The sequence below is a fragment of the Hyperoodon ampullatus genome (assembly GCF_949752795.1).
Source record: "Hyperoodon ampullatus genome assembly, chromosome: 5".
NCBI lineage: Eukaryota > Metazoa > Chordata > Mammalia > Artiodactyla > Ziphiidae > Hyperoodon > Hyperoodon ampullatus.
The window spans coordinates 2301523-2323545 of NC_136918.1; the positions used below are offsets into that span (position 1 = coordinate 2301523).

Sequence of the window (22023 nt, forward strand, 5' to 3'; positions counted from 1 at the left end):
ATGACTGACTAGATAGACAAGATCTAAATTTTTTCAATACCTCTGCCTGTCTCCAGAATGGCACCAGCATTTTAAAAAAACATTTAGCCTTTTAACTCCTTTCTTAGATGCTGTTCATATTCAGTATTTTATTGTTATTTAGTATTTAGTGCTTTTACAAATGCCAAAGATTTGGCCATATTATTGCTTCTTTCATCTTACTTTGCTCTTCTGATTTCATTTCTCTTATTAATGAATGAGTTCTTTTAGTAGATCTCAGAGACAGTATCTTGGTGGTAAATGTCCTAAGTCTTGCTTGATAAAGCCTTTATTTTGCACTCAGTCCTGAATACAAATTTAGCTGGATATAGGATTTTAGGTTATACAAAATTTTAGATTCATAGTTATTTTCTTTCTGCTCTTAACATTTTGCTGCTGGGAAGACTAATTTTCATTTCTTAAAAGTAACCATCATTTCTTTTCTTTCTTTTTTGTTTTTTTTTTTAGTTTCATTTTTTTTTTTTTTTTTTTGCAGTACACAGGCCTCTCACTGTTGTGACCTCTCCCGTTGTGGAGCACAGGCTCCAGACACGCAGGCTCAGAGGCCATGGTTCACGGGCCTAGCCGCTCCGTGGCATGTGGGATCTTCCCGGACCAGGGCACGAACCTGTGTCCCCTGCATCGGCAGGCGGACTCTCAACCACTGCACCACCAGGGAAGCCCCCATAGATTTTTAACATGTAATATTTTCTCTTTTTTAACTTTTTATTTTATATTGGAGTATAGCTGATTAACAATGTTGTGATAGTCTCAGGTGCACAGCAAAGTGACTCAGCCATACATATACATGTATCCATTCTCCCCCAAACTCCCCTCCCATCCAGGCTGCCACATAACATTGAGCAGAGTTCCCTGTGCTACTGTCATTTCTTTCTGATCACTTTTAAGATTTTTTCTGTCTTTGGTGTCGTGAAGTTTCATTATGACTTGTCTAGGAATGAATATTTTTTGTTTATTCTGCTCAGGACTTCCTAAATCTGTGCTTCTTCCATATGAACAATCCATTTCTTCCATCAGTTCTGGAAAACTTTCTGCCATTTTCTCTTAATATTGCTTAACCACCCCCCACTCCAATTACTTCAATTATTTCCTTTTAAGTATTTAAAAATTATGATAGCCTTCTCTTTGCATCACCCATATACCTCAATCTCTTTTAATGTTTTACATGTCTTTATTTTTCTGTGTTGCATTATAGCCAATTTTCTAAGATTTAACGTGAAGTTCAGTAAACTTCTCTTTAAGCATATTTAATGTCTTAAGACTATCCATTTAGTTTTTAGTTTCAGTGTCTTTAAGCTTTTCCTATTTTATGTTGTTCTCTCATAAATATTTAATTTTTTGTAGTATCTTATTTTAAATATTGATATTTAAGTCTTTCTTTGATAGTTCTATAATAATGTGTCTACTCTGTTTAGTCTGCTGAATTTTGCTTATGGTAGATTATTTATTCATGTGTTCTGTGATTTTGGACTGTGAGTTCATCTTTGGCAGGGCTTTATCTGTGGGAATCTTTTGGGGTGGTGTGTCCTTTTTGCATTTCCTTCTACCAACCCATTTACAACAAATTATTTTCAATTGAGTTCTTGGCTTGGGAGATTTGAGATTAAGTAGTATAAATCTGAACTCAAGCCTGTGGTAAGTGAAGGCCTATCATAGGAGTTCTGTGGGGAGGTTACTGTCTCTCACACCCAAGTCAAGCCCAGGTTGAGATGCAAGCTTCCTAGTCCTCCTCTCTGACAGTGGGTAAATGTTTTTCTCAGTCCAGTATTTCAATGAAGGTGTTGCAATTTGAGGCCTCAACTTTATGCAGTGGTCTCAGTTCCAACTTTCTGTCTTGCATTCATTCAAAGCCTTGTTTCCAAGTGATATACATTAAAATTCAAGCCATTAGATTTCCGGACCAGGCACTAGTCCCTGCCCACACTGCAGTATAAGCTCCCACAATTATCATTCTGGATTTTAGTACTTTCTTTCTAGACTCTTGGGGATAATTATGGGTCCTGCAATGTATTGAAAAGAAGCTACTTTACATATTATTGAGTTCTTTTCTGGATATGTTTAGCAAGAGTTTTGTGGCTTAACCTATAGTATTACCATGAATGAAAGTTATTCTTTTACTATTTATTTTCCCCTTTGTTTTACATATATGTAAAATGATAATATTTTTTAGCCAAAAAGTCTTCTTTATCAATATTCAGTTTATTCATATTTGTTATTGGAAGTGATTTCTGTCACTTCTTATGCATTCTTCTTGGTTAACAATAATTTATCTTCTGTTTAATAATTTTTCAATTCCTTTTAAAAAAAATATACAAGTTATATATTATTTTTATCTTCTCCAGTGTTTTCAAAAGTATATATACTTCTTTAAATTGTATTTGTGGAAAATTTCAACTATTTAAAACTGTTTTTAAACTAATTTTAACTATTTTAAGCCAATTTCAGTATTTGTAAGATACAAGCATTTAAGGAAAAAAAGCTTCTGAATCCCTCCTATGTGAACAAGGAATTTCACAAAGCTTTGTTCCCCCACCTAACACCCCCCTCCTCTTTGGTCTTAATATAATTTGAGCTATTAGATTTAGGTTTTTGTAATTTGAATTTTAACAACATGTATATTTTTTATTGAGACTACTTTTGATATTTTTATTCAATTTAAAAGTGGTTTGCAAACATTTAGACATCTATTTTAATTGATTTTATGCTTGTCACCAAACTTCATCTCTATCATTTGGATATATTTTAAAGTAACTTTTTAAAAAAACTGCTGCAAATTTTCTGAGACTGGAAAATTTAGCTGAAATTTAAAGCAACTGTCTGTTGCTTTTAGCCTGCTCAAATATATTATTTGTGTCACAAATTTTTCACTCATCAGAGTCTACAGCTCTGGCTCCATTTTCTTTTGGAATTTAGTCCAACTGTAGGTAATCTAATCTGTTTTTCTATGTGTCTGTTTGTGTGTGCCCTTGGGTAGATGTAAGATTTCTTTAAAATATCTTCAAAAACATCACCAAGATGGGACTATCAGGCCTTTGCTCAGCTAAGTAAAGTTGTTTTTTTTTTTTTTTTTTTTTTTTTAATATTGGTAGCTTTGCCATTACTTTCATGACATTTATACTGCTGCCTCTTTTAGGAACTCTAAACTCTTTCAGGAATGTTTCTGGGAATTCTTTGGAGTCCCCAGCTCCTGGCAAGCATGAACACAATTTTACGTATGTTGGTCCTCCATCTTGTGTCTTCCATATGTTTGTATTCTCTCTCAATGTTTTTCCTTTTCTGTCCATTTTGCATGCATTTTTGGAAAGATTCCCCAGCTTGTCTTCAACACCACTCATTCAAGGCTCAGCAGCAGCAAATCTGCTCTTTCCTGCCACACCAGTGTAGAGTTTAATTCTGCCCTGCATTTTTGTTTCCTTAAAACCCTCTCCCTGTCTCTTTCTTCTCCCTTCTCTCATTCTGTTGCCTTTTCCTCTTAGCCTGTTTTCTTGTCAGCTTCTTCCTTTGTCATGGAATTTGTCTTTATGCATACCAAGAAGCTTATTGAAAATGTCTCTTGACTGTGCAGAGCATCATTTTTAAAGGGATGCCCCCCCTCAGGGTCTTGGAGGTACTGTCCCTGCTCTTTGTCTTGCAGTATTTCCAACAGGTCCCTGGACTCTCCTGACCCCTTTTCATTCCTTCTTGAGAAGGGAGGGACTCATAGTCCTGTTTTATGCTAGGCAGGAGGAGTGGATTGGTCTTGGGGCCCACAATCTCCCTGCTTGCTAGATAGCTGAATCATCTTTTTAGACCTACAGCTGGAGAACCAGCCAGTGTAGCCTTCATCTAGTATATCTGCTCCACTGAGGTGGCATCTTTCTCCAACTACCATGTTGATTCTCTGGTGCTCTGACCTGATGTGTCACAGGGAAAACTACACTCTGCAGTTGTACTGCTCCCACAATTATTACCATATCTGCTCCAGCCTCTTGACCTTTCTTCCCCTCCAGAATGCATTGTGTCTCCATCAGCCCATCACCTGTCCAGTTGTCTTGATCATTTTCAGGCTCTTCTGGGTATAAGAGGACCTTGGGGAAGGGAGGAAGATGACTTGGGGAAAGTGTTCTTCATTTGGTTCAGAGTTGAAGCAATAATGGTGATGGATATTTACTCCATTCTCTGGTTAGTAGACATCCTGGGTGTCTGAGTCAGGTATTGACAGAGTGGGAATTACCATGTATCTTCCTATTTCTTTAAAGCAAGTTCTCTTTATGGAAGAGAACTTGGCATATGTCATACATGTGTTTGATAGGTTTTTCTCCGTCCAGCTTCATCTGCCTTATAAGGATCGTTAGTTCCTTCCACATCCTGGCAATTAGGTTGTCTGTCAGTGTTCATTCACCTTGTTACTCTGAGTCTTCATATTTGTCTGTATTTGCTGGGGTGTTTTCCTGAGAAATAGAGAGAGGCTTTGTTAGAAGCCTCTAGCCAGAGACCATTTTGTACAGAAAGTCCCACAATGCATTTCAGTGTCTGTCTTCCCAAGGAGACCCTGAGATCCTTAAAGGGAGGGTCTGGGTCACAGACATCACTGGGTCCCCAGTACTTTGCAGGCAACCAACACTGAATTCCTGATCAATAAACATTGAAAGAGCAAAAGAGGGAGAGGAAGCTTTTTTTATTTGTCTATTATCCATTGTTAAAATGTTTTAAATAACTCGTAAATGATCTACCTGCCTCTCCAAAAAGAACAGATGAAAATGTGTCTTGCGGCTTAAGAATCTAATTAAAGTTAGCTTGGGTCATGGAGTGTATGACTAAACCTTTCATTTATGCAGTTAAATAATGTTTAGAAAGAAAAAGATGGGATAAGAGAGCAACTTAATATCTCAGGTACAAGACACCCACATGATCATCCTCAGGGTGGTTACTATTTGTCTGTGCTCCCACTACTAAGTAGAATGAAGAAAGCAGGCTTAAACTACAACAAAAGGGATGCAGGTTAGCGGTGAGCAGGAACTTTCTAATAGAGTAGCTTCATAATGTGTAGAACGGAAGCTGGGCAGTTGCTTTCACTAGAAATGCTTTTCAATATTTTAGACACAAAACTGTTTAGAGGTGGGGGTGACCTGGTTAGCTGCCCCCAAACCTTCCAGCCAGAAGGGCCTCTGAGCCCTAGCAAAAGGGCCAAGCCACCTTTGGGTGCCTGAGGGCCCTCAGCTTCTGGCTTGGAGGTAAGCATCTGTCACTTTGAAGGAGTGATTTAGTGATATCAAATAGCTGGGTGATTAATCAAGAAAACAAGTGAGCATTTGACTTCAGAGAGAAGAAAAAACAGCCAAGGAGTTGCTCTGGGGCAAATGGGCACCCAGGCTTGGAATCCCAAACCAATGGTGCTTTCAGGGATATTTACAGAGCATAAATCATTGCAAGAGAGAGATCAATCTGCTGCACGGCTAAATTAATATTTAACTTGCTCAGGATAAGTCAATCCCCTGGGTTATTAGAGAAATTAACAAAAGCCCTAAACTGATGCTATTCTTACCTGAGCCATCAGCATGTGTTAAAAGTCATCAGTGCCGTTCCCTCATACCCTTTCAAACTGTTGTGCCCCGTCCCCACCCCAATCCAACTCCTTCCTCTAACCCCTCTAATTTTCCCCCTACCTCCTTCTCTTCTTGCCACAGAATGCTTCCTTCAAAAAAAACCTAATATAGTTAACAGAGTAAAATGAAAAGCTGACGGAACAGAGGTGAGGTCTGCAGCCCCATCCACTGACCACTTCCCGATCTGCATGTCCCCTGAGAGGACCTCAGAGAACAGTTTGAAACTCCTAGGTAGTGGCTCCCAAGCTTCACTGTGCAGCAGAATCCACTGGCGTGAGGACTATAAAACACACTTGTGGCCCTACCACATCGTTACCAACTTAAAATCCTCGTGAGCCTTGGGTGAGTCTTGGGGGTCAGAAGATATTAAGTGGGTGATTCTTGTGTAATTTTCCTGGTACAGGTTCAGCGACCCTGGCAGAGTTCTTGGGACCCCTGTAATTGTGGTGTCTCACAGTCCTCCCCAGAGTGAGGTTTGCAGTTGGATAATGCCTTCAGCCAAGTCTGGAACTGCTGCTCTGTACCCACACAAGGAGCTGTAGCACAAGACTGTGGGTGAGAGGGACCAGTTAAGGGACACCAAGGCTTTCTGGGAGAGGTGGGCTATGGGTAGAAGTTGAGGGCAAGAAATTCAATTCGTTTCATTTCAATTTGCATGAAAACATCTGGTGCAGTGCTTGTATGCAGCAGGTGCGCCATAAACAGAAGTCATTCCCCTCGTGTCTCACTACCCACCATCACCCTTTAGCTGTTAGCCTTGCTTATTTTCCAGTCCTTCCCATCACCTGACACCTATTTCCTCTTTATTGTCATCCTTCTCCACTACATCGTAAGCTGCCTCAGAGCAGGGTCTCTGTCTGCGTCTCCCCAGCCTCCAAAAAGCCCTGCCTGGCTCATAGTAGGTACCCAATAAATATCTGTGGAATAAATGGGTGAATGCATGGCTAGCCAGGTGCAAGGGAAGGAGAGCCTGGGTTGGGTGTGGGGTCGGTGAGGGGATCAAGCTGGCTGAGCAGCCCAGCCCGGAGGGAGCCTGGCAAAGTCTGGGTTGAGAAGGCATGTTCCAGGGAGCTTGTAGAGGAATCTGGATGCCACGCTGAAGTGGTTGGTCTTTCTTTAGCACACAGTGAGGAGTCATTAGGTTTCTGTGCTGGGAAGAGATAAGATCAAGCTTGGCTTGAGGAGGATCGGTTTGGCGGCAGAGTGCCGAAGGATTGGAGAGGGGAGGGGATGGCAGCTGGGTGACCAAAGCAGCGGGCTGGCACTGGGACAGGCTCACGGGCATGGGCCAAGGGCATCAGACGCAAGCTGTGGCACAGGGGACTCTGCCTAATGTACCTCTCAAAAGACTGTGATGTTCATACAGTGGATTTTGTGTTTTGTATTTAATATGCATCAAAAACAGGACCACAGTCCTTCCTCCTTGTAAAGTAAGAAAATTTTATTATGATGTGTGTAGTTTGCTTACCCTGCCTCAAAAAAAGAAGGTTAAATATTACATTGTTTTCCTTCAGGAAATGTAATTTGGGACAATTATCAACACCATTTTTTTGGTCCTTATTCCTATGGAAACTGTGTACATTTTCTTCTTGGGTGCTCTTTATGACTTGAAAAAATATTTTAAAAGTAATTTAGAAGTAAGTTTTTCAAATAAAGCAATATTTCTTAAAAAAAAAAGGACTGTGATGTAGCAAAGGACAGAAAGGAGTCTGAGACTCATCCATGTATTCATCCACGGGGGCAGGGCTGGAGGCAGAAGAGCAGGTGAAGCTGCTGAGGAATTGTCCATGGACCCAGCAAGAGTTGAAGAGGGAACAGTAAGAAGTGCTAAGATAGGTAGGAGGAGAGCGGGCACCATGGAAACTGAGGAGAGCTCCCTGATGTCAAGGGTGCTGAGGGCTTAGGAGGACTATGGGTAACTGGGAGTGGGTCATTCCCGGGGTGATGGCTCCAGAGATGTTGGGATGTACTTGGTGGGGTGAGGCAGGACAGAGGGCAGCTGGCACGCTGTAAAGAAGGAGGATAAGGGAGTGAAGGCTGGTGCGGAGGCAGGGTGGCATGGAAGGTAGTGGGGAGGGAGGCAGCCTGAGTCAGAGTGGGGGAAGCAAAACAGTGTCAGGTTGGGGAGAGGAGTCTGGCTATGACCGAGGTGGGGAGCAGTCCCAGCAAAGGAGAGACTAAACATTCAGGGTGGGAAGCTGATTTGGCAAAGCTGGAAGAGGAGGACGTAGAGCACGGGAGGGGTCATCACATCCGCCCACAGTTAAGTCACTGACAAATCTGGGAAAGGCTTGGTGGGGAAGAGGCGACTGTTGGGGGGTTGACCTAGCAGGTCCTCCCTGACCCTGTAGGACCAGACCATCATCAGGTCTGGGGTGGGGGTGATGGGATGAGGACACTTCTCCAGCATAGCTTTACAGCCTCAAGGCAGATCTTGAACGCTCCGGCTATCCCTAGAGACAGGAAAAGAAAGCAGAGCTGGGGGTGCTGAGCCGGGGAGAATCGCTCCTGCCTCCAATGCCCTGTCCTCCTGTTGCCGCCTCTGCAAGTCCTTCCAGCCCCTCCCCCACAGTTTTGGTGCCTTCCCCCGCCTACCACCTTGCAGAGCTCTCGCTGCCCCTATTGCATTCTGCCCCTCTAAGGGGCTGTGTGACCACTGGTCCCTCCCGCCTGACCTGTCCGCTGGGGTCGGAGCCCTCGGTGGATGTTCACAGAACACATGGGGAAGTGAAAACTAAAGGCAGCCAGAGATTTCTGGGGTAAAAGAGCAGCAGGGAGCTGGACAGGAAGCATATCCGGTGCCCTGCACCCTGGGGCTACCGCCCCCAGATTCTCTGAACCTCATTCATTCAGTCAACGGATACATGCCAACACCTTCTACGGGCCAGGCATTGTTCTAGGCACTGGCCATTCCGCAGTGAACAAAGCACACACGAATCCCGTTCTGGTAAGGAGAGACCCACAATAAACAAAATTGATTAGTAAAAACCACAGTGTGTTAGGTGAAGTGCTATGGGCAGGAGGGATAGGGTGTGCCATGGGGGCTGCACTAAAGAGAGTAGTCAGGGTTGTCTCGCTGAGAAGATGAAAGAAGACAAATTTGATTATTTATAGTTCACCTAGTCCTGGTGGGCTGTAAGGGGAAGGGTCTTAGTCGGCCCCTTCCCTAGGCCCCCTAGGTTAGGGCATGGAGAGCTGGGGCCGGCCGGTGCGGTTCTCTGAGAGCACCACCAGGGGGAGCCCGGACCCCTCCTAGCGCCTTCCCAGCCCTCCCGCACAGCCTTGCAAGCAAAAGTTTTTCTTAAACTAACAATGCCAGTGTAAGGAGGTGCTCGCGCCTGATTGGACGGGGGAATTTTGCAGGTTTGATTCCTTGATTGGACAGGAGGTGTTAGGGGTGGGGAGAGAGCTGATGGTGGGGGATCCCGCACCCTCCCCCGTCAGTCTGGCCGGCTCAGTCCTCCAGTAGGCTCGGCTGTAGCTCGCAATGTGACACCAGGACGAACACGCACTCGCGCGCTCTCCCCGGCTCGCAGTCCCTCGCCCGCTCTCTCACACACGCACGCACACACCCACCTCTCCCATAAACACACACACACACATGCACACCCACACCCACGCGCGCCCGCACCGCCCCACGCGCGCACACTCCCGCCCACGCCCACGCCGCGCTCCGGGGAGTCCGGTCCCGGCCAGAGCGCGAAAGGATACGGAGAAGCCACCGGCGGGGAGCGCAGCGGCACCCCGAGACGCGGTGCCCTCCCCCCGCGGCCGCCTCGGCTCGGGCTCGGCCTGGGGACCGCCGGCCGGCGATGGCCCTGGACTGCCTGCTGCTGCTGCTCCTCCTGGCATCCGCAGTGGCCGCGATGGAAGGTAACGTACCCATCGCGGAGCAAGTTGGCGGCTGTATCCCCGGGGCTTCTGTGGCTGCTACGCGTCGCCTGCATCCCGCGACCCGAGGGCCAGGTTGTTGGGGAGCATCGGCCGCGGCCGAGAGAGGGGCTGGGGCGGCACCCACCCGCGCGCCCCCGGCTGGCTCTCGGCGCCCGCAGCTGGTTCGCGGAGCCCTCTGGCTCCCGCGCCCGGGCGCACCTTAGCAGCCCCGGTCTCCCGCAGCTCGGCTCAGAGAGCACGGAGCCCGCTGCACTGCGGTGCAGGCTTCTTAGCTCCGGCGGAGACGGGCGTTGGGGAGGAAGGGGCGCCTCGGGCGATCCGGCCCCTGGAGTACGGGCGTCAGTCTGCTCGCTTCTTATCCCGGGCACGGATGCTCTTAGGCAGCCGCGCGCCACCTCTCCTTTTCCTCCGCTCGGGATCCGCGGGCTCCAGAACTCGGCCCGGCGGGCTAGCGCTGCGCGCCGGGACCGGAGAAGCTCTGCCCCGGTACCTCGCAAGTGGCTGCCGAATGAGAGGAGCTGAGTTCATTGGCCCGACCCTCGGGGGACAGCTGGTGGTACCGGAGCCTGCGGGCTGCCTCTTTCCCGGGTCGGTCGGGCCGGGGTGAACACGTTTGTCGCCTCTTGCTCCTGAAAACAGGGGTGGGGTGGGGTGCGCGATCAGTCCTGACGAAACTCGCCCGGTATCCCTCCGGCCTGGGAAGGTAGCCGACGCGCAGCGACGCTCTCCCTGCTCCTTCAGCCTTGGCTGTGCCTCTGCCGCCGTGGCCCGGAGAGCGCGCTCCGCGGGCACAGCGCCTGGCGCAGCAGGGAGACCCGCGCTCGGCGGCGCCCGCGGATCCCTGTGGGAAATCCCTGCCCCTCTCCCGCCTCCCGCCCCCTTCCCCCGCCCCCTTCCTCGAAGCAGAGCGGCGGCCGCAGCCCCCTCCCGAAACGCAGCCGGCCTAGAGCGGAGTTTAGTGTCGGGATGGAAGCAATTCTGGGGAGAGATAGGCGCCTCAGCCCCGCAGCCCCGGTGTCCGGCGTGGGTGAAACTCCACCGAGGGACTCCGCACGCAGCCCCCGGCGCCCGCGCCGCCTTCCGAGCTGGGAGCTCGCTCCGCTGGGCCGCCCAGGTCCTCGTCCAACTGCTACTGGTTACCCAGCGGAACCCTCCGCCTGGCCCCAAACCCCGTGGTTCAGCGCCCCGACCCCTCCTGAAAGTGGTGCCCTTCTCGAGGCGAAGCTGGGGCCTTGTGGCCCCGCGGCGGGGCTTAAGATTACCCGGCCTCGTAGCGAAGACCACCTACCCCGCGTTCGTTCTGGTGGCGGCGCGGGGGCGCGGCGATTAATGCCTAGAAAGCTCGCTTTTGCTTTTCTGAAGGTGGCTTTTTGTCTGCCCTCCGCCCGCCGCTGCCCTCTCTGGCTGCCGGGTCTTTGTGCCGAGGGGGTTGCTCTTGGGAACGTGCAGGGCCTGGAACGTTGGGGAGCGCGATCAACACCCCGCAGAAGGGATGCTCGGATTTGACTTATTGAGAGGCACGCGCGGGAGCGGTTGAATTAGGACAAGCCAGGCGAGGCGCACCTCCACACCAGTCGGGCCGACCTGGGAGAGCGGGCATTTGCAATGGGCGAGGCCACACTGCACTTCCTAACGCTGGGGCGGCGCGTCCTGCCCGCCGATCTTCGCGCCCCTTGGAGGGTCAGCGGCTCGGTCTCGGAGAGCAGATAGGTGCCTACCTGGGGAGCCTGGTCTCGACGTTGGGTCTCCATCGTTGAAGGAGGGCACATGCATTCGAGCGGAATTGGAGAGCAAATGTGTGGGACCTCACTGGGCGTCTGGCGGAGCGCGGTTGCTACCCTAGACCCCCTCTTGGCTAGCCCTCCCTATCTGCTGGGCTGGAGAGGCCCCACGGAGGGTGCCGTGGTGCGGGCGCCCAGCCGCGCGTACCGGTCCTGTCACCCAGGTCGTCTGGAGCCATTCCCTCCTCGCAGCTCGGAAACTTTACCGTTAGCCTGGCCAGAAGAGCCCGGCTTTCTGGGCTGAACGTCTGTCTCTCCAGTGAGGGTTAAAAGAAATGCCACGTTCAGCGGAATATTGAAGCAGCCCTGGCGTCCCTGCTCAGTGCACAGGGATAGTACACACCATTCACTCCTTCCTCTCCCCCACGAACACAGGCGGGCTCATTTTCTCCTCCTCACACGCGGAGCTGCCTTCCCGCCTGCCTGGCTGGGCTGGGGCCAGCGTCATTCGGCTTGCGATGAGTGAGGAATAATTATCAGAAAAGTGGATCAATGAGCTGCCTACACAGAGAACAGATCCCTCTTACACTGCCGTGGCCAGGCGGCGCCTCCCCTTGCTAGTTTGGCCACTTTTGTGTCTGTCTGTCTTCTTTCTCTCGTGGGTCTCTGTTGGAATTTCAGGGGGCCCTTGTCACCCAGGGTAAGCAGCTCCAAGAGCAGTCAGGTCCTCGGCCCAGGCCGGGGCAGCGACAGCGGGATAACGGCAGCCGTGGGCCAGGTGGTGGGGACACTTAGCCAGAAGCAGGCGGGGCCCTAGGAGACCCTCCGCCTGGGTGGAAGCAGGGAAGGGGCTGGCTGACCTGGGGAGTGAGAGGCCCACCCTGAAGGAGACGGCCCCTTCCCTCCCCGCTTACAGCCCGCTCTGCTGTGTGGGGAGAGAGACGGCATGCAGGGCAGAGGCATGGGCTTCTAAAGGCTATTTTCAGAGGGGAGCAGGCAGGCTGGGAGGCAGGGATGCTGACGTACTCTGGACTTCTATACACAGAACCAGGGCTCTGTTCTCTGTCTTCAGAAAAACAACTGCCTCTTCAAGTCCATGTCTTTTCACACTGGGCCTGAGAGCTCGTTGAGAACGGGCTGCTGGTATCTGCGGGCTGCATTCTCTGAGCTGCCCTTTGGCCCATACCCTTTGCGTCGGGGTCTGGAGACCTGGGCTTCTCTTGAGGTGCTTCTCAGGTGTTGGGCTGGCCGCAGACACTTCTCCCTCAGAGTGGAGTATTCCTGGGCTAAGCGTGTTGGCCCTTCTGGGAGGCAGTGCCCTGGAATCACTGGCAGCTCATAGCATCCTCCCAGCCCGAGCACCCACAGGCGTCCACGAATGACCATAGACATGCAGGTGGCCTCTGTGTTCCACGCTCGCTAACCAGAGCACTCCCGGGAGAACTGCTCTTTGATGTGGCCCAGAGTGAAATCCTGGGCTTGCCACCCTTGTACTTGCTGATGTATGAATACATACACCCCTGAGTTACTACACCCCTTCGTGGGGTACCCCACCTTGACATGCAAGGGCACTGAATCTCACCGTTCACAGTTTGTGGCGAAAACCCCAACCTCAGCCTGTGTGCCTACAACAGGCCACCAGGCCAGGGGGTAATTGGCAGTTTCTGCATTTTCTGTTAATATTCATTTGCTACGTGTGCCTCTGTTTTGGGTATCCATGAGCGTGCATGAGCCGGCAAGCGGTAGCAGGCGCCAAAGATTGAAAAAAATGTCTGGGAGAGAAAAGTAAATTTGAGAGAATTCTATCCATTAGTTGATTATATTTTTTGTGTGTTATGAAACAGTTACCATTACTCAGTGATTGTGGAGGCACCCCAAAGCCAGTGAGTGGAATGCTGGTGAGGAAAGGTAACGCAGCCCTGGGCCATTGCTTGAGAAAAGTCTTGGTGGTGTAGACAGCTACAGATGTCGAACCCAGGCCTGAACCTTCTGGGTTGGTAAAGCAGAGCTGCCAGTAGCTGGTGATGCTCACCCATTCCAGCCTTAGAAGTTGGACAGGTAACATATGTTATGAGGATATCCCTGTACTGGTTTTAAAATAAAGATGCTATTAAAGTCAAAGATGCATTCATATTATTAAACTGAAACAATCATCTTAGCTAATCCTCAAGACTTCTTAGAAACACTAAGGTTCAGGAGTGTAGGGTTTCCAGCGTGGGCAAAGGGTGGAGGCAGTTTTAGAAGCCAGTCATCTCAGGTGGGGATTTTTAGGCTTTAGGCAGCCTCATGGCACCTGGGCAATTTGCTATAGACTCCTGGACTCTTCCCACAAAAAAGTTCAGCAGGTCTGGTTAGATCCTGAAAGTCTGCATTCTGGCCTCCCAGAAAATCCTGTTGTAGGTGCTTCCTGGAAATTCTGCCCAGGGGAATGGTTCTAAAATAGGCTGCGGGGCTTCCCTGGTGGCGCAGTGGTTGAGAGTCTGCCTGCCGATGCAGGGGACACGGGTTCGTGCCCCGGTCCAGGAAGATCCCACATGCCGCGGAGCGGCTGGGCCCGTGAGCCATGGCCGCTGAGCCTGCACGTCCGGGGCCTGTGCTCCGCAACGGGAGAGGCCACAACAGTGAGAGGCCCGCGTACCGCAAAAAAAAAAAAAAAAAAGGCTGCGGTCACAAATCCTGGGCAGGTCTTGCTCCACTTTGCACTTACTGAATGGCCTGGGATCTTCATTTTTAATAAAGGGCCTCAGTGATTCAGATGCAGGCAGTCTGGCACCAGTATATTTGGGAACTGCTGATAATAGCTAACACTTAACGCTAGGTGCTTTACATAAATTAATTCACTTAAACTTTAGACAACCCTATCAGGTAGATATTATTATTAATCCTCCTCTTCCATTTTTCAGATGAGAAGACTGAGGTACAGGGTGGTTCAGTAATTTGATAAGGCCACATAGCTAGTGAGGGGCTTGCACTGGAACCTAGGCAGTCAGGTTCTGGGGTTTGTGTTCTTAACCACTCCACCTCACTGCATCATTTTTGTAGGCTTTGCATGAAGAAAGGTTCAGATCCACCTGAATCCGTGGGCGGGAAGAATTCTAACGCTGATTCAGCCACTGGCCGTTGGGTACTCCATTGATTACCGGGGACTCCATGTTTTCTTGGTCACGGGAGAAGCGATGAGTGAAAGTTTCGGATGATCCCAGCACTTCAGCTGAAGCACCAGTTCCCTACCCCTTCTTTCCCACCTCCCACTCTAGTCCCGTCCTGTGCACAGGCAGGCGCAGGGCTGTACCGTGGTGAGGCTTCAGATGAGAAATCTAGTAGAAAGACTGGGAGCATCTTTGTTCCTCTTCTTGCCCTGGCCACTCTCCCAAGGAAGAAATGATTGCGGACAAGGGTCCCTAAAGGAGATGGGCCTGGGCACTCTATGCATCCTGGGGGCAGTGGAGGCAGCACACTGGATCCTTACCTGTTCCCCCACCCCCACCCTCTCACCAACAGTCTAGAGCACATCCCTGTACCTGGATTCTAGGAGTCCACATTCCTTGGAAGAGCTGCCTTTATGTCTCCCTCTTCTGCATTAGCCACTTAAGCAACCTGAATATTTCCATCAGATTTCCATGTCTCCAAAGGTGATGGAGAAACAGCATTGGATACCTGCCCTTCTGAGGAAATGACTATAATAATAAAGTAACGCCCTGGGAGGGATTCCATATTTAAAAGCACAATTTTGCATGAGAAATTTCTCAGCCCCTTCCGTGGATTGCATTTCAATTGCAGCAATAGTCAGGGTCCCCAGGTGTGTGTTTGTGCTCAGAAGGGGGGCATTGAGTGGCCAGGTCAGGGCCACCTGCTCCATCAAAGGCCCTCAAGCCTGACGTCTGAGTCACCTCACTGGCTATTGTTGATCACTCCACTGGGGGTTAGAGAGATGGGAACACACTGTGCAGGGAGGCCTGGAGGGTGGTGGGCTTGATTCTTCTTTGCTAATGGAACACTGCTTTCCGTCTGACCTAAGACACAGGAAGCAACCGGATGTACAGTTTGCTCTCTCCCTCCCTGTGCCCCAGTTTCCTCATTGTTGAAAGGCTAACAGAGGGGCCGTTATGATGGAGAGGGTAGCAGGGGCTTGGGGTGGGCGCAAAGCCCAGGGTAGAAGCAGTGGTACAAGTAGGAGGTTTGGGGCTGACAGCTGTGGGTAAAATGCAGTCTGGGTCATGGTGACCCCCTGACTAGTTGTGGGTGAGGTGTGGATCCTCTTAGGCTGGCAGGGGTTCTGCAGCAGCACCTCAGAGGTGAGTGAGTGTGAGCTGGGCCGACATTAAGAAGGGTCTTAGCCTGGTGCCCTCCATGAGGAGACCTTGCTCCCGGGACCTCTTGTTGGCCTGGTCCAGGCCTGTTGACCTGGTCCAGCACTGGGGCCACAGTCTTCACTGGTCTCACAGTCTTCACTGGTCTCACGCAGAATCATCCGCCAGGTGTCTCTCGGGGCAACTGGCTTTTACGTTTGCCACTAACTGTGAAAGAGAAGGTTTCACTTCCACAGCCTAGGAAGAATATCTTACCCACCTGTTCCCTCATTCCCCGGGCAGCATGGGAGCCGAAAATCGGGGGCCCTTCACTACATCATAACGACCCCCATAATGGGGTCTTCAGGATGCTCATTTGCTAGAGAGGCTGAAAAAGTGATGAAAAAGGCCGTCTCCCACTCTGCTCCCAGCAGAGGTGCTTCTCCAGGGCAGGGAAACCCCAGCGCCTGCAGACAAACCATTAGCAGCTTCTGAAGGAGGCTGCTCTGTGCCCTCATGGAAGGTTCCCAGAATTCTCTGGAGCAGATCTGGGCCAACGTGGAAACATCTAGGAAATTTCCTGAGGATTACCAGGACTCATTTCTGCCCACAAGTTGCACCCGAGGCCCGGAGTCGCTCCTCTCGTCCCTCCCGTTTCCTGGCAGCAAGTGACAAAATGACTGATTGGAATTTAACCTCCCTGTTCTGCTTCTCCATCCCCCCAGTGGAGGTGATAATGAGCAAAGAAATGGGCAGAGGCAGGTGGCCAGGAGGGGAGGGGCAAGTGAGGGAACAGGGGCCCCAGGCTGCAGCCTAGCACTAGCTTCTGAAGTCCCTGGGACTGATCCTGGGGCCGCTTCAGCTCGTGGGGGCCAACAGGGAGTTAGGCTTGTTCCCAGGGCCCCGACGTGTCGGGAGAAGGACTGGAGACGAGTTGTAGGGAAGGGAGGAGACTTTCCAGAAACCTTACAGTCTGGCAGCACTAGAGCCAGGACTAGACTAAGCTTCTATTGCCCATTTACCATGTGCTGATCCCATACCCTTAATATCCAAGCATCTCTTCTCCCATTTTACAGGTGAGGAAGCTGAGGCATCACTGGCACAAGAGCTAAGATTCAAACCGAAGTCTTGACAAATTGAAGTTGGACAGCTCCTCAGCCTCTGCCTCCCAGTTCAGTGCCTTTTCTATTGAACATTGCTTACTCATGAGTGAAATCAGGGAGCACTTATTAAGCACCAGCTGTTTATTCACTGTTCTGCCAGGTGCTGTCAAAGGTACCAGACAATATCCTGGCCTCTGTGCCCAAGTCCCTGTGGCCAGGCTGTCCTCCTGCTCTCTGGAACTGCCCCACCTGTGCCCCCAGCTGGAGGAAGAGCTTTTTCCTTCTCAGTTTGCATTTTCCTGTTTGCACATGGCCTTTCCCGTGTTGTCCCACCAGTCAGACCCCCACTGTAGTCATTAGTGGTTTTCTTTTTGCTGCCTGTCCGTCTGGCTCTTGTCTTTGCTGTGTTGCTTAGACGGTGGTGGCTCGGCATCTGGGCCGGGCTCGTGATGGTGGGGGTGTGTGGGGAGCAGGTTGCTGTGGGCCTCCTAGAGCTCCCACCACAGGCCCGCCTTCCAGAGGGAGGGCCAGTTGCCCGTGTTCTCCTTTGGGGACCGCCCTGACTTCTGCCCTGTGCACCCTGCCCTGCCTGGGGCCGTGGTACTCCCAGAGCTCTGGCAGCTCCTGTCCGTCGGGACAGGTGCAGACCCACAACATCAGGGGAGGACACGGGGGTTTAGCATCAGGTTTGAGTGTGGAAGGGCACGTAGGAGGAGGGGGGCAAGAAACCCCCCAGCATCCTAGTCTCATCGGACGGTGCCCGGTCCCTCTGGGGCCGTGCCTGTGGACAGTGCTGAGCAGGAGGACCAGCAATAAGGGCAGGCAGCTTCATCGACAGGGGCGGCAGAGAAAATACCTTATCTGTGAGCGGCAGCTGGGGCCTGCAGTTCATTGTTCTGTTGTTTTCCTCTTGTTATTTTTTCAGTACATCAAGGTGGGACCTTTGCCCTTGGCTTTCTCATTGATGCTGAGGCTTGAGCTGTGTGGTGAGCTTGGAAGGGGGAGAAAGAAGGGAGGACCCTCGCTCAGGAGGGCTGGGAAGGGAGCCCAAAGAGGGATGCTCTCAGGCCCTTTGGCAATGCATCGAAGTGGTCTGGATGCATTGGGGATGGGGTGGAGCACAGGCTGTAAGCTTCAGGGCAAAGAAGAGGGTCTTAGTATCAGACCATCCACGGAGTTGTGGGTGGGTCCCCAGGGGCCTTTGCTGGGCACTGGTCAGACCATACTTTGGGTGTCAGACCACACTGTGCTACTTAGGTTTACCCTGGCTGGGGCGTGTGTGAATCTCTTCCAGCACCTTCAGGACTGATGTGAGACCCTTCACAATCTGGGTCCCCCTTTTCCCTACTCTGGTCCTGCCAGCAGCACCTTCTGCTGCTCCATCTTCCCCTGCTCCGCACGGGCACAGAGGCACACATGCTGCACAGGTACACACACCCTGGTCATCCCCTTTTCTTTTTCCCCATCTGTGCAGGGGCCCAACTGAGTGCTGCCATGTGCCTCCGGGTCTGCACCTGCTTGCTCTGCCTGTGTTGCGCTTGTCACTGATCTTTCCTTGGCTAGCTCTAACTTAGTCTTTAGAATTTGCTATAGCGGTTGCCTCCTCTTGGAAGCCCTCCTCCTGGTCCCAGGCTGGACTAAGTGGCCTGCTGGTCCCCACCACAGCTGCTTCTGCCTCCCTCTGTGGGAGCACAGTCCACACTGGTCTGTAATTGCATGTTTATTTCACTGGAGACTCCACAGCTCTGTGAGCCCCTGAAGGGTGGGGCTCTGTCTTCATTGTCATGGTATCCCCAGCATGTGACATATAGGTAGCGGCAATGTGTATGTTGTATTAATGAATACAAAGAAAGAAGAGGTCAGTAGAACACACAAAAACCTGAAATCATGTCTTCTGTGGTAGTTTCAAACATGTCTGCAAATTTTTTGATATTCTTTTCATCAAAATATGAAACCTAGCTCCTCTCCATTTAAATATGGGTTGGCCTTCTGCTCACTCTGATGAATAGAACGTGGCAGAAGTGATCTTGCCCAACTTTGGAGGTGAGCTCAGAGAAGATCCTACAGCTTCTTCCTGACTCTCTCTCACAAGGGATGTGAGACCTTGTGACGCTGCCACCATATTGTGAGGAAGCCCAAGCAACTTGGAGAGACCACGTGGAGATATCCTAGCCACAGCCCTAGCTTAAATCCCAGCCCATTGCCAGCGTCAAATGCCAGACATCTGAGCGAGTGAGTCTTCAGATGGTTGCAGCCTCCAGCTTTCCAGCCATTTCTTCTGACTCTAAGTGTGAAGAGACAGGATTTCCTCACTGAGCCCTGTCCAAATTATAGATTTGTGACAAAGTAAATCTTGTCATAGTTTAAAACCACTAGGTTTTGGATTGGTCTGTTATGTCGCAATTGATAACCAAAATATCCTAGGAGAAGTAGCAGAAGTAAAATGGTTTAGAGAAGCTTAGAGAGGACTTAAGGAGAGGCTGGGGAGAGGGAAGAGAAATGGTATCTCATTCATTCAACATCTAACAAATATTTGTCAACCTCCTACTATGTGCCAGGCAGTGTGTGCAAAACAGGGAGTCATGGAAAGGGAGCCCAGCCTTTGGGAGCACCTTGGTGGCAGGACAGACAGTTATTAAGGAGACAAATAATGTAGAACATAATTTTAGGAAAGTACTATAAACGGAGTAAACAGGGTGATGTGATTGAGGGTGATGGGTGCAGGCTTGGGCAACTGAAAATGAGGGGAAAAGGTGGGGCACGGACAACCCCTCTCTGTGAAGACATGAAGCGTCATTTTGCCAAGCAGGCTTAGCTTTACTCAGCACGGGACATGGATTTTGGCATGGTTATTAAATTCCTTCCAGACAAACTGAACCAAGCTGGGATAGGCTGCCTTGAGGGATGATACAGCCCCATCCCGGGGTATCCAAGGAGGGCTGAGCCACTCCCAGAGGGGAGAGCCCAGATTCTACAAAAGGCAAATGAGGAGTGGGAGCAGAGGGTTAGAACTGACCGCTTGGCCTGGGAGCATCAGGTTCATGAATACTCATACAGAGCACATCTGTTGAGCATCTACATGAGAAACTTTGCACTGGAAGCTGAAAACATGAAGGTCAAAAAGACACAGCCTTTCCTTCCAGGAGCTCACCGATTAACAGACTGGTGGGGGAGACACAGCCATGCAAACTACAAGCTGTAACAGGATGTAGGATGGCATATGCTAGCTGTGGGGTATAACAGTTACACATCAGCTGCTAGGAGAAACCAAAGGAGAGGGTCATACTTCCAATGGGAAGGATTTGAAGCAAGAGTGTGTGTGCAAGAGAGAGAAACAGAGATAGAGACATGGGGAAAGCTCCTTGGAGGGGCGGTAGAAATTTGTCAGACAGAGATGGGAGTGGGTAGGGATGAGAAACCAAGAGTGATAGTCATTCCTATTCTCTGTCTTACGAAGGTGGACTTCTGGAGCTCTCCATGAGGGGCTTTACCAATTTTATTAGCCATATCTTTGGTTGTAGGGACAGGTGTACAACTCAAGCTGGAGAAAAGCAAAGGGTAAGGAGTCATTACTGGCCCTTCTTATTCCTGGACAGTTTGGGACTTAGGTTGTGATTATATTTGGGGCACCAAGGCTGTCTTAGGACTCAGTCTCCCTTTCTTCATTCCTTAGCTTTGTGTCTGTGTCAACCCAGGTCCTGGCAGAAAACACATGGCATTCTCAAAGGGTTAATTGAGGAGAGTTTAGTGAAGAGACTTTTTCCAGAGGTATGAACAGGGTTAAGGGCACCAAAAAGTGTGGGATGCACCCAGGGTCTGGCAATAGAGGGAAACCATAGCTCCCCAAGGCCAGAAGGGGGAAGGGGAGGGACTGATGCCACCAGGACCTGGCAAGAGCTGTACTTGGAGAGAGCTCCCTGATGGGAGCTGTAGACGTAGATAGAGGAATGCAGCCGCTGCCCAAACCATGCATGGGTATGGGGGGAGGGGCATCAGATTCTCTGAACTCTTTCTCCTCCACTATTTCATCACCTGCCAGGACCTCCTGTTGGGTGAACCCAGCAAGAAGGTGGTGGACGTGGAAACCTGGTCCATGGAAGTCAGTCTCCTGAGGCTCAGAAGAGGGCAAAGAAATGGGTCTGGAGGGGCAATGGAGAATAATCAGCCCAGTCGTTTACATTGACTTCATCCTCCAGCAGGCTCTCCTGCCAGATTGGTCATGTGGCCAGTGACAGCTCAAACTCACATCCTCTTGAAATTTCAGCAGAGATGAATTCTCACTCTCAGTGGCTCCAGCAAAAGTCCTGGAAGTTTTGTCTCCATGGTTCCCTTGGGTTCTAAGCCTCTCCATGAGCCAGGCTCTGTCACCGGCATGTTGAAATGCACTCATCGGCCAGGCTTGGGGTGCATGACTACCCATCCCCAGAGCTGGGGATGTGAGAGTTAGCCCAGACCCACCTGGACCACCAGGCCTGAGATGGGGGATGGCTGTCTCCCCACAGAAATGTCAGGATGCTGTTACCGGAAGAAGCGGGAGTGGGTGCTGGACAGGGCAACAGTCTTCCACACGCATTCAACCTTCCTGCCTCACTGGAACATTACAGAGGGCTAGTGTGCAGGAAAGGAAAGAACATGGACTCTGGAGGCAGAAGGAGGAGGCTGTGGCTGTGATGGTCCTGGATGAAGATGTGGGAAAAGCAGGGGAAAGTGAAGGTGATAGAAAAGTGAAAACCCAGGAAGGGAGACCTAGAGATGGCTGGGCAAACAGCTTCTTTCTTGAGAAGGATATTTTCTATATTCCTGAGCATCATGATCAAACTCAAAGTGATGAACAGTAAGACAGCAGGGGTGTTTGGCTGAAGGCAAAATGATTTTAAGACTAGGGTATCTCAACTAGACTCTGAAAAAGGGAGGGTTCCTATTTGGGACAAGATGAAAAAACAATGAGTGAGGGGCTATGCTTCTCACTGTAACTCTCTGGGTTCCAACACAGATACCACAACATCTTAACCTAACCATTGCATTTAAATTGGATGCTCAGAGGAGAGCAAGACTGAAAGAAATGCAAACTCATAGGTACAATGAGATGGCTCATTTCCTCTTATTGTCCCCTATTCTCAGTCATGGCTTAGTCTCACCAGGAATTTCCATTTTGTGTCAGCAGAATATTTAGTCAGTTTTCTGTGTACTTTTTGTCTAGGTTTTGAGACTTGTATAAAGATGGCAGGTCTTCAATGTCCTTTGCAGACTTCTTTCTTCACACCTTAGATGTCTCTTTCTCTTTTGAGAGAGAGGCATCTAAAATCTGCTAGAGTTCGTCAGAGGAAGACTCCATTTGCCCTTTCAAGTTCCCTGCTCTTGGCTCCAACTTTCCTCTACTCCCAGCCAAGCA

The 22023-nt window shown here is 50.2% G+C and overlaps 1 protein-coding gene across 2 annotated transcripts in view; it reads left to right on the forward strand.

Moving 5' to 3' along the window:
* Window positions 1-9436: 9436 nt before the first annotated feature.
* Window positions 9437-22023, forward strand: part of EPHB1 (EPH receptor B1) — a gene marked incomplete at both ends in the record, with an annotated part of 429284 nt that continues 416697 nt past the window's right edge. For both annotated transcript variants that reach the window (XM_079705534.1, XM_079705535.1), the window contains one exon: window positions 9437-9497. In XM_079705534.1, coding sequence (XP_079561660.1) covers window positions 9437-9497 — 61 coding nt within the window. The remainder of the gene's footprint in view (window positions 9498-22023) is intronic.